General features: G+C 38.1%; 1 protein-coding gene across 2 annotated transcripts in view; it reads left to right on the top strand.

The window, feature by feature from the left end:
- The window catches only part of ADCY8 (adenylate cyclase 8), a 119,100-nt gene that overhangs the window by 23,768 nt on the left and 83,049 nt on the right, over positions 1–12,283 (top strand). For both annotated transcript variants that reach the window (XM_004940042.5, XM_418437.8), the window contains exon 2: positions 8,779–8,928. In XM_004940042.5, coding sequence (XP_004940099.1) covers positions 8,779–8,928 — 150 coding nt within the window. The remainder of the gene's footprint in view (positions 1–8,778; positions 8,929–12,283) is intronic.

Below are 12,283 nucleotides of genomic sequence, written 5' to 3'. Positions count from 1 at the left end.
CTTGCTGAAGTTACATCTGAATCCTAAATTTTACACCAACTCAAAGGGAGATGAATGTGATATGCTGAAAATGATTTCATATTTGGGACTCTTCAGTGACAGTAGTATGGTTGTGTGTTTGCTCTATTGCCTCTGTACATCACTCAAGTTATGTCAGCTCTTAAGAGTCTGATATGATACAAATTTCCTTGAAGGTCCCTCGTTCCACACTGTGTTGCAAAACATGGTTGATAGCTGATCACCAAATTGTATGGTTTGAGCTACCTTAGAACAATTTACTCAGACATTCAATTTTCTACATTTCTAATGGATTCAATGAGATGGAACGGGCAAGGAGGAAACAGCTATTTTTCTAACAGCAAATTAAATCTCTTATTCTGACTACTAGAGATATGTGTTACTGAATTCTGTGTTGAAGTAGGATGATTGATTTTGCACAATCGTGTCATTGCTCAGAAGGAAAATGAATGGTCTTTGTTTTCCAAATCATTAGCAGTGCAGGAGCAATAGGTGTGTTAAGATACTCTGCAGTGAAACCAGGGATGTTTGGCTGCTCCTGTGTCAGGAGCTGGACTCAATGATCCTTGTGGGTCTCTGACAACTCAGGATATTCTATGATTCTATGATTTTATAATCATTTCTTAGCATATACTCTGTATATTGGTCGACAGGGACAACAAGGACAACAAGTCTTGGATGCTATTGATTTAGCATGCACCTTAGGGGCCAGACTGTGATCCTAAGCATATAATGAAGTTCTCTAGTGTTTGTTCTGGAAGCAACAAGAACAAGCTTCTTAGGGAAACTTGGCTGTCCTGATGGCCTAAACAAGTTCTGAGTTTTTCAAGAAAGGATGTTCCTGTGAGAATTTTGCATAAAAGAATCATAAAACTCAGCTCAAACTGCAAAAGCTTTAAACCCAGGAGCTTATATGTATACAAATGGCTGTTTTCACATTTAGAAAACCAGAGGTGGGTGGGGTGAAGCATGGCTCTTAACCATCACAGTCTGTGCTTGTCTAAATTTACTATGAATAAGCCATATCTCTCTGTCCTTCCATTTCTTCTCAGGTAAATGTTATATTCCTACCTGTCAGTAAACTACAGAGATTTGGATCAGAAAAAAGACTTTAGCACTCACTTCAGCTGTGAGCAGCAGCATAACAGCTGTTGTACAGTTGGACAGTATAAAGGATCAGGAACAGATGAGCTTTTTCAAAAGTCACAGCAACAATTTACGCACCTTTGTGGGGCAGGTGGGGCTCCAATAACTTTTGATGAAGTACTGATAGTCTAAAACACACACTGAAAAATCTATCATGGCCAGTAGCATTTAGCAGAATCCCAGAAGTCAGATGAAGTGAACCTGGGGAATAAGAAAACTCCTTACAAGGTGGCTTAACAATAAAGTAGCAAAGATTTCAGTTTAATGAGTTGGCAGCAGTATCAACTATGAATACTCACGTGCTTCTTCTCCCTGTGGAGCCTGTGATGTGAACTCAATCAGACAACTGCTCTAGATAGGAAAATCACTGCCAATGCCAAGCGTTTGTTTTTTAAGTTGGCCCATTTCCCTGATACAGTTCACAGTAGGGTCCCACAGATAATTGATCTGGCTCGATGAACGGGAAGCTGTGCCGAGGGATCAAGATGGGCAAGAGGCAGAACGGAGATACAGGTACTTACTGTTTTTGCTGCCAAGAGCTTTGATTCATAAAACCATGGTCTCAGCTGGAAATAGAGGCTTGCTGCAGCCTAGCAGTGAGAGAGTGCTGGAGTCTGTGCTGCCAGATGTTCCTGTTCTATACAAAGTACAGCATTTTGATTTCAAATCCCACACTTCTCATGCAACCCTCAGCTCTCTTCTGGTGATCCATTCTTATAAGAGCATAAGTTATTTTCTGTCTAAGTAACCTAAGTAAGGCAAGGATAGAGAAGGGAGTAAGGAATGAGGTTTCTGAGACATTTTAGGTAGAAAACTCAACCTTGTGGCAAGCTGCTATTTTTAGTTAAGCAACTAATTATGAATCAGAATTCTTCTCTAAACCCAATTAACCAATAATAATTACCATAGCAACGAGTTCTTTATGTGGCACATCCTGAAAACACTCTTAAAGATGCACAACAGCTTTACTTTCCTAGTTTTCCCAAAACAACCAAGGACTACTCCAATTTGTCATTGAAGCAAATCCTAAACTAGAAAGCCAAATAAGAAAAGAATTAAACAATTTCCTATAGGCTCATTTCAGAAATTAATGAAATTCCTGCTCTTTAATGTTAATCTTCCTCGGGAATGTTCAGCTGGAGATTGTGTAGAAAACCATTTCTTTACTTTTCAGATGTGTTTTGGTGAGATTAGCCCCAGAACTGTTCTGTTTCTATAATGAAGAACTAAATTACCCGCTGAAGAGTTTTAGTTCTCTTTTTTTCTCTCTGCACTTGAGATGGTAAAACAAATGTTTAGCATTCTCCCCCATTTCAGATTTTTTTTTTCTGGACCTTTTCAGCTTTCTTTTCTTCATCTCCATTTGCTTTCCATGTGAATCATAGAATCACAGAATGGATTGTGTTGGAAGGGAACCCAAGGATCAAGTTTCTACCCCCCTATCACAGGCAGAGCCAACCTCCAGATCTGGTTCTAGACCAGGATGCCCAGGGCCCCATCCAACCTGGTCTTGAACACCTCCATGGATGGAGCATCCACAGCCTCTCTGGGCAGCCTGTGCCAGAACCTCACCACTCTCTCTGTGAAGAATGTCCTCCTGACATCTAATCTAAACCTTCCCTCCTTGAGCTTAAAACCATTCCCCCTTGTCCTATCACTATCTACCTGAGTAAAAAGTTGATTCCCCTCCTTTTTATAATCCCCTTTTAAATACTGGAAGGCTGCAGTGAGGTCTCCTCACAGCCTTCTCTTCTCCAGGCTGAACAAAGCCCAGCTCCCTCTGCTTGTTTTGCTGAATATCTGCTACCACTGACTGTACTAATCATGATGAATATGCTCTGTGGTAGTGATTCTCTTTTAGGTTTTTCTAACCATCCAACATATTTCCCATTTGTTGGATTTGTTGAATTTTGTTATGTTTTCATTTCACTTCAGGTTATGGGCTATTTGAGTCTTCTGAACTCAGTCAGGTGCAATACAATGCATAAATGACTATAACTGGCAGGTCTCAGAAAGCACTGAATTAGGTGATTATACTGCTGACCTTATGGGTTCACATTCCTGATCGACAATTGCACTTTTTCAAAGAGAAAACATAGCAGAATTTAAACACTTTGAAGGTATGATTTTTGAAGATCTACAACTTGACATTTGCAAACTCTTCTCTAACTCAGTCTCTGTTTTTCATAACTCACAGAAAACAGAATAAATTCCAAATCAAGACAAAGTCAGGTGCTTGTAATAGGAGAAATGCCCCCCAAATCATTACGCATAGCCCAAGTCTGCTCTCAGTAGCTCAAACTCCCTCACCTGTGCCCTTCTGAATTTCCATTTCTTGAGCTACATTCAGTTCTGTCACGATAACTTTTCTGTGGCTGAGATTTGCCTGTCACCTTGCAACAGACTTTTTAGAAACTTTTTAATGATTTCTACCTCAACTGTTCCTTATTTTACTGTACAGTACCAACTTCAATTAATACTTCTACCCAACCAGCTCTGTCCAGTGCCTTTTAGTTTCTCCTTTGTCTGAAATCTAGTCATTTCAAATCCATCCAACATGTTATCTTTTTGCAGTTGCTCTGACAAAGCCCTTTTCGTATGATGAATGACAGATATAAATGAATTGATCTGAATCTGTGCGTACTGTCAATGTTAAACTTAAGCTAGTCTGACCTTCCTCTTCTCCTTCCACTGGCTTTTCTTTTATCATGTTCACTTGAAAAGTGCCCTGAGTTGCTGGCATGATGGACACTTTATAAATTTAATTTATATTTAACATTTATTTCTCTGTGAACTAAACTCTCAATTACTTCCTATGAGAAAAATGGAAAGCAGTTTTGAAGTAAAAATTTTAACCTATGTTTCTAACCATCTGCATCATCTTGTCAAGTAACTTCAGCTGTTATTATACTGGTATTTGATCATAGAATCATAGAATTGTAGAATCATTAAGGTTGGAATAGACCACAGTGATCTATCCATCAATCCATCACCACCCTGCCCACTAAACTATGGCCACAAGCTGTACCAGAGGAGATTTAGGTTAGACATAAGTAAAAACTTTTTCTCTCAGAGTGGTCAGGTGTTGGAATGTCCTGCCCAGGGAGGTGGTGGAGTTGCCACCCCTGGCAGTGTTCAAGAGGTATCTGGATGAGGAGCTACAAGATATGGTTTAGTGGCTTGTGGTAGCAATAGTGAGGAGAGGACGGTTGGACTAGATGATCCTATAGGTCCTTTCCAACCTTGTGATTCTATGATTCTAAACCTTGTCCCTCAATGCTACTTTTATCCTTTCTTTAACACCTCCAGGGACAGTGACTCTATCACCTCCCCAAGCAGCCTGGCCCAATGCCTCACCACTCTTTCTAAGAATATATATATTTTTTTCAGCTTGAAATCTTTCCTGGTGCAACTTAAGGCCATTACCTCTTATTTGGGAGAAGAGACCAACCCCCACCTCAAAACAAACTCCTTTGAAGGAGTTGTAGATAACAATAAGGTCTCTCATGAGCCTCCTTTTCTCCAGACTAAAAAATCCAAGTTCCTTCAGCTGTCCCCACAATACTTGTGCTCTAGACCCTTCACAGCTTCATTGCCCTTCTCTGGAAACACTCCAGGGCATCAATGTCGTTCTTGCAATGAGGGACCCAAAACTGTGCACAGTACTTGAGGTGTGACCTCACCAGGGCTGAGTACAGGGGGACCGATAATCATGTACAAATGCATACTCATCAGGGACAGCATGGGTCCTGTTGCAGTTTTCCCAAGCATCACAGTGATGAGTACCTTCTGTTTGCATTTTTTAAATATTTAAGAAGCAGATCTCCCCAGAGACCTATTTAACATCAAAACATGTCACTCATGCTTTTAAGATCACTTGCTATCTCTACTACAGCTGCTTATTTGGAAGCTGTGTGAGGTAAAAATAGACTAAAAGGCTTATAAATGTCTTGAAAAGATTTTCTTTTTTTTTCATCCTATACCTCAGCTTTCCTACTGTGTGGTTCCTGATTATCTTCCAGTTGGTCTAAAACTGTGTGTTTCTTACAAAATCAGTCTGTCCTGGTTTATGTCCCTGACATGCAATAGAAAATCCTGCAAGACTTCTGGAATTGGTCACTGTAAACTGTAGGTGAAAGAAGTGACAATGAGGTACTGAAGTATTTTATGTCTTTTTCTTTTTTTTCTTTTTATTAACAAGAGCCACAGACTAGTAGCCTTGCAAGGCGTAGTGAAACCAGTCTCCTCAGACTGGTTTCAAGCAGACATACTATGTATAAGAAAAACAAATGCTGTCTCTGAGTAAGCTGCAGGTTTACCTGTAGCATGTTTTCCATAATTCCCTTTATCCAAATCAAATTATGGACTCATGAAATCTAATTGAAGGCCAGATTCTACTGCTTTTGCTCGAAGGTGATCTGCTGAAGTGAGTGGCACTTGTCCTGAGTATTAGCAGAGACAGGTGACTGAACTGGGCACATGTGGATATTATAATTGAATTTGCAAGCAAGGGACAATACTCTGCCACTGCTTTTACTACCAAAAATATACAATTCAAATGTAGTAAAATACTTTTATCTTTTCTCATCCTAAACCTTAAGTTTTCCAGCATGTGAGCACAGATTATCCTCAGGTCAGTCAAAATGATATGAAATGCTGCCTTCTCCAGCCACCCACAGCTGACTTCTGTTGTTGCGCTGAATGGTGCAGTCCAAAGTGGTCTTATCTCATGTCAGACCATCATAGACTTAGAATCATAGAATCTTGAAATCACAGAATATCTCAAGTTGAAAGAGAACCATAAGGATAACTGAGTCCCACCCCTGGCTACACACAGGATCACCCCAAAATTAGACCATATGTCTGAGAGCTTTGTCCAGACACTTCTTGCACTCTGGCAGCTTGAGTTCATGCCCACTGCCCTGGGCAGCCCATTTTATGCCCACTGCCCTCCAGTGCAGACCCTGTCCCTAATCCCCACCCCTCCCTCCCCTTACACAGCTCCATGCCATTCCCTCGGGCCCTGTCACTGTCACAGAGAGCAGAGCTCAGCGCTTCCCCTCTGCTCCCTGTGAGGAGCTGCAGCTTCCATGAAACCTCCCGTCAGCCCCTCTGCTCTGGGCTGAACACATCCAGGGACCTCAGCTGCTCCTCACAAATCTGGACCTCCAGAGCCTTCACCATCTTTGTAGACCCACTTACTAGCAGTCCGTGACAGGAAGGAGTTATCTCATGGGCTGAATTACTGTATTCTCTCTTTTATAGTGGAGCAGAGGTGGAAAGTGTCTGGTGGAAGCAGGTTTGTCTGAGGCATGTTGTCTCTAGATAACCATGGTGAGGTAGAGGAAAGCAGAAAAAATGGAAGATGGGATGGTTCCTCCCTTAGATAAAATAAAGGCTGAGAGGAGATACGCTGTATGTCAGTAAAATCAGGGAAGCTAAAAGGAAGATGAAATGGAAATGATTAGTCACCGTGTCTCATATTATAACCATGATGGAGCACTCAAAGAAATGATAACGTTAGAAACTAAAGGAAAAAAAAAAAAAAAAGAAACATTTTTAACACAAAGTGCCTAATTAAATGGTAGACATTTTTGCCACATTTTGGATGTGGTAGAGGCCAAAGGTATAACTAACTTCAGGTAAGTATCAGAGAAAAATGCACATGGTCTATCTACCAGAGGTTGTTAAACAGATACATAGAGTATGCCACCTCCACTTAGATGTGCTGTAAAGAACAGGATCCTGGAAACTAGGATGATAATCTATTATTGGCAAAGATTAAGCAGAGCTTCAGATGGAGCCAGGATATGCATTCTTATTTAATCATGGCATATAAACTGTAAATGAATTCCCTGTTCAAACATAGAACAATGTAGAACAATATTCCAAATTCAGAAATATGGGAATATATAAAGCTGATGTTTCTGCCAAATGCATTTGGCTTGATATCAAACATCACTTTTGTAACCTACCTGAATGTGAGGAATGAGACCTGCAGATCTAAGGCACAGTGTCACAATGAGATTAGAAGTTTTTCTAAATGTTTTCTTCTGTTAGAAGAAGAAAAAGTTTTATTTTAGTGCACCTGATTATCAGATAACACTACAAAAATACAACTTTTAGCCAATGATGTCCCTCAGCCACAGACTGATGGAGTGTTCAGGACAATTTAGGAAAAACATTCTAGTGCACTTGACTTATCCGTGCACTATGCACTATGCATTCTCTGTAATTTGCTAGCAGGGACAGGATTCAGAGTGGTGAACACTTTGTCCATCCTTGCGTGGCAGTTCTGATGTTGTTCTGATCCTATAGGTATGACCCTCGGTGTTATGGTGCATAAGTATCACAGCCTGGACATGTCTGCTCACAGGTGATGCTGGCACGCGTGGTAATGTAGCCCATGGCTGCTTTGCCACCAAGAGTGTGGTGCAACCCTGAAAAATGGGGCACAATCAGTGGCACCTCATTAGCACAGTGGTTCTGACTGCACCATGAAAGATAGAAGGGGATCTACAGTTTGCAGATTTGGGACGAGTTTACTGTGCCCTAAAGGCTTTTTAGGTAATGCAATAGTCAGAGCATTTTGGTCCTAAATGTTTAAGGGATATTAATGTCTTTCAGACTTATTTTTCACTCTTGCCCTTCTCACAAGGTCAAAAAGAAGAAAAAACTCACCAAAATACGGGGTGAAACAAGAGCTGAGAGGACTTCCCATAAATTTGTAACAGACATCAGCAATGAAGTGTCGGATAAAGCTACTGAATTTGCAGGACTCTTTTCTGTCTATAATGCATGCAAACATTATACATTTCTTACCATGTTTCCTAAAAGATCCTCACTTGTTGATATGCTATGCCTTACAAGTAGAGCACAAAGAGGTATAAATGACAAGCAAACAAGCCATTGGAATTTACGCTGTCCAACCATCCACGCCCACTTGGATCATTTAATATCATGTCTCAGTGGAAGAAGCTGTGACGCACCTTCTACAAGGAAAGAGTGCAGCTCTTACGTAAGCATTGGTGAATAAAGGACTTGTGTACACAGGCACAGGCTATGCAAGTATTTGGTTATGCATTCAGCTTCTCTTGTTGGATAGTTCAGGATTCAAGTCATGCAAGCTTGTACTTTGGCATCAGCTGGAAATGATTTTATTTGATTTGATCAATAACAGAATAACTGTTATCACTGATACTAATTCTTAGCTAACTGGCACTCTTTGTTTTCCTTAATATGGGTTTGCTCTCAAACTAGCCATAAAACAAAAAGTTACTTCTACAGAAGAAGCAGTGCAAAAACAAATTGTTAATTAGGTTTGTAATCATTCCTGACTATAGCCTTGTGAGTCAGTTCTTGGAAACATCATTTGTGGTTCAACTAGAGTTTAATACCCCCAGATAACTTATACTTCTTTGTCAAGGCAGGGAGAATTTTGTATGTTTGAGGCCTTTAATTAAGATCTGAGGGATTATTCTATGCCAACTTTCCTAACCTTGTAGTTTTACAGCCAGCATGACTGCAGAGCCATTATTCTCACTCTCTTCATATTTTTAAACAGATATTTTTGCTTCTGTTACCTGATCAATTCTTGCTTGTTGTTTGTTGCAGATAGCGGCCCAGGCAGTATTATTTATGTGTATGAACACCGCAGGAATCTTCATTAGCTACCTATCAGACAGAGCACAACGTCAAGCCTTCCTGGAGACCAGAAGATGTGTAGAAGCCAGACTGAGGCTAGAGACAGAAAACCAGCGACAGGTATTCAAAAAACATTCCTATTTTTATATTAACTGGAATTGATAATTGAACAGTCCAGGCTGTTGGCTCATTTGTAGCCTCAGTATGATGCTATCTGATTTGTGCAGGTTAAGTGAGATGATTATGGTCATTTTTCTGTTGTTTATTGATCTGATATGACAACTTAACTTAAAGATTTTCTTAGGGAAACCAGATGGATATCACTGTCTTTTCCCATGCAAGAACAAGGGGTCGTCGTGTGGAGCACTATCTCACAGCTTTTTAGAAATGGTTGTTTACACAAGTGGGCTTAAACTGGGGAAGTTGTTTCAGCATGTTTTGGATACAAAAAGCTTGTATTAGCTGAATTAAGCAACTTCATGGAAGAAAACTCTATCTAGATAGAGAAAATACTAAAACATTGCCTTTGCCTCACAGATGATTTTTAGCTGAAATGCTACTTGCAAGGAATTCTCAATGTATGCTTTTTCTAATCCCCAACTCTTCTCTGAAATTTTGATCACTGTGAGCAATACCATATTGAACTAGGTGAACCTTTGGTCCAAACTTGTATAGTTGTTTTTAGGTATGTTATCATTTCCAATCCATAACTAAGAGACATCCAATAAAATAAGTTTTCTGCTTATTAACTTCTGCTTAGGCAGTAAAAATGAGATGTACTGTTAGGCACATTATACTTTTCCACTGAAATATCAGAAGGTTCATTTCTTATTTTAAAAGTTGCATAAAGATCAAAATACAACCTATACACGTTACACTGTTGTTTCTTACTCAAATTAATTTCATCCTTCTGTATAGAAATGCGTGTTGCTTTCCAATTTAATTTAGTTTAATTTATTAAAGTCACTTTCTTATAAAGACATTTAGGAAATGTAATGCTTTAGACTTAACGTGAGAATTGAAACAATGACTGTGTTGAGTGTTGCCACTTACGTGTGACAGAAGGTCTCTCCAGCCATTGTTGACTGGGGGTCCTGAGCAAAAGCTTGATTCTCTCTAGGATGCTCTCTTCTCATTGTAACTGTATGAGTACATTTTTAGTTTTTGTGGCCTGGCTTTTTTATTTTATTTTTTTAATAAAACGCTCTTCTCTTGTCAATTCTTTTGTAAACTAGTACATTATAAGCTTTTACATTCACTATTGTACCCTAGAGTTCAGTGCAAACTTCTTTAGAAAATGATAACAGAAATTTTCTCTGCTCCAGATCATTCTGAGGATTTTCCATTATAATTGTTTAATTTTCTCGTGGAAAATGAAATTTCTATGGAGATAACTTTTTTTTTCCTGATAAATTCAATTTTGCTGAAATTTTATTTCCTATTAGGAAAATGAAGACAAAGTGCTTCTATTTCAAAGGTTTTAAAAAAATAATAGCAGCAAAAACACAGATTTTATTCATTGCAGATGAAAGTAGGGCTTGTATCTGAAAGATTTGTTTCTGATAAATGTTGAACAGTGCATTTTGTTTTGGCCCGGTGCCTTGCAAGGTTCTAGGGCTGTGTTGTTTGCTGAGGACAGAACTTCCTGGAGAGTCAGCCCTCTAGGACTGAGAATCACCTATAACCAAACTAAGGTATCTGATCACTTAATGAGAGAATTCTTTTAAAACTCAATTTAATGCTAAGCTAGTCCCAAATTTAACCATTGGACTTGATGACCTTGGAGGTCTTTTCCAGTCTAAACGATTGTATGATTCTCTGATTAGCAACAAAACATTTTGATATAATTCTAATTAACTTGGTTGGAACATTTGAACTCTTATATTATGCACACTTATATATGAACGTACAAAAATTTTTATATATTACATATATCAATGTAATATTACATTATATGAGTATGATATGTTTCTGTTAAATATTCTATTATCTATATTTTGCTTTGTATAGCAATGCAAATGAAAAGTTATATTAGATCTATGTATTGTATACATATATACATGAAATATATTTCATACCTGTATTATATACATGTATATAGTATGTAAAATACATACACACATGTATGTATTATATATAATCTAAATACATACTTACATATTAGATACAAAATGTCTCAATCTCTATTTGGGACAAGTGTAATGATGAAATATTCCAGTACTGGAATGGAGACTATCTTCTCTGAGTCTTATGTTCTTTCCATTTGTTTCCAAATTAATGTCTCATGTAAGCAATTTCTAAATGTGCTTCCACTGAGGTGACTGAAAATGTCACATGCCGGGTGGCTGCTTTTTTCTTGTAGCTTTGTCATGTCCACTGGATTACTATCTGCAGGCAGTAATCTAAGCCCTGTTGAGTATGAGCTGAGTAAATAGACATATAGTTATTTTTATAATTCTTCCAGATAATAATTCCAGGAGTCACATTGTGGCTTTAATGTTAGAAAAAGATCAAGCAGACTATAATAATAAAATATTTCCTCCTTATTAAAAAGTTGCATGGGCAAATGCCAAAAAAATATAACTACTTAAAAAAGGACAGCTAAAATTGCAGGTAATATTCAATAAGGAATATGTACAAAGAGGAAGCAATAGGAAAAAAATATATATATATATATATATTTTTTTTTTTTTGAAAAAGACTATTTTCTTTTGTTACATGCATTATGAAAAATCTTAATTATTTTTATCATTAGGTTTTCAAAAGTAGATGTTCTCAAAGTTACACAGTGATTTTCCCATAAGAATAGGAAACTCCATCCTTAATAAGACAGAAAATCTGAATTCTTTTCCATTTTGGTTTATTTCTCCTCCAGTTCTCATAAGCTTTATAAACTTAAGGTTTCTTACATCAGGGTCAAAATTTTTGTGGCTTTCAGTGGTGGTACTCTTTCCTTTTGTGGTAATGAGTGGCATAATTAAAATCTCACAAGGTTTGTTTCCACTTCTTCAGCTGAAAATAATAGTGACAGCTATAACGTCATAGATATTGCGTGTCGTATGAAGTATGACAGATTGCCACATAGGTCCCATTTGGTCTGGTTTGAGACTGACTTGGTTTAGATCAGAAATTTCCTACTATAAAGTAGGAAAAAACAATATGAATTAAAAACTGAAGCAAGGAATGCTCCTTTTTCATAAGTATTTACAGAGTAAAACCTACAGTTATAAGAAGTATATAAATACTTTGCATATGCTTCTGTTCATTTCTATGCATCGTTAAAACTAATACATAATTTCTGTGCTATCAGAATGATCCCTCCAGTTTTTCCGTATACCTTATATCGATCACCTCTATGCATACATCATTCTTATAACTAAATGCTAAGCTATCATTATTAAGCAATGCATAATGCCTAAAAGAGCCCATCATGAAAATTCACCAGTTGTGAAGTAAGCAAAATCTATGTTTTAGA

The sequence above is a fragment of the Gallus gallus genome, chromosome 2 (genome assembly GCF_016699485.2).
Source record: "Gallus gallus isolate bGalGal1 chromosome 2, bGalGal1.mat.broiler.GRCg7b, whole genome shotgun sequence".
Classification (NCBI taxonomy): Eukaryota; Metazoa; Chordata; class Aves; order Galliformes; family Phasianidae; genus Gallus; species Gallus gallus.
This window is presented reverse-complemented; position numbering and strand designations above follow the sequence as displayed.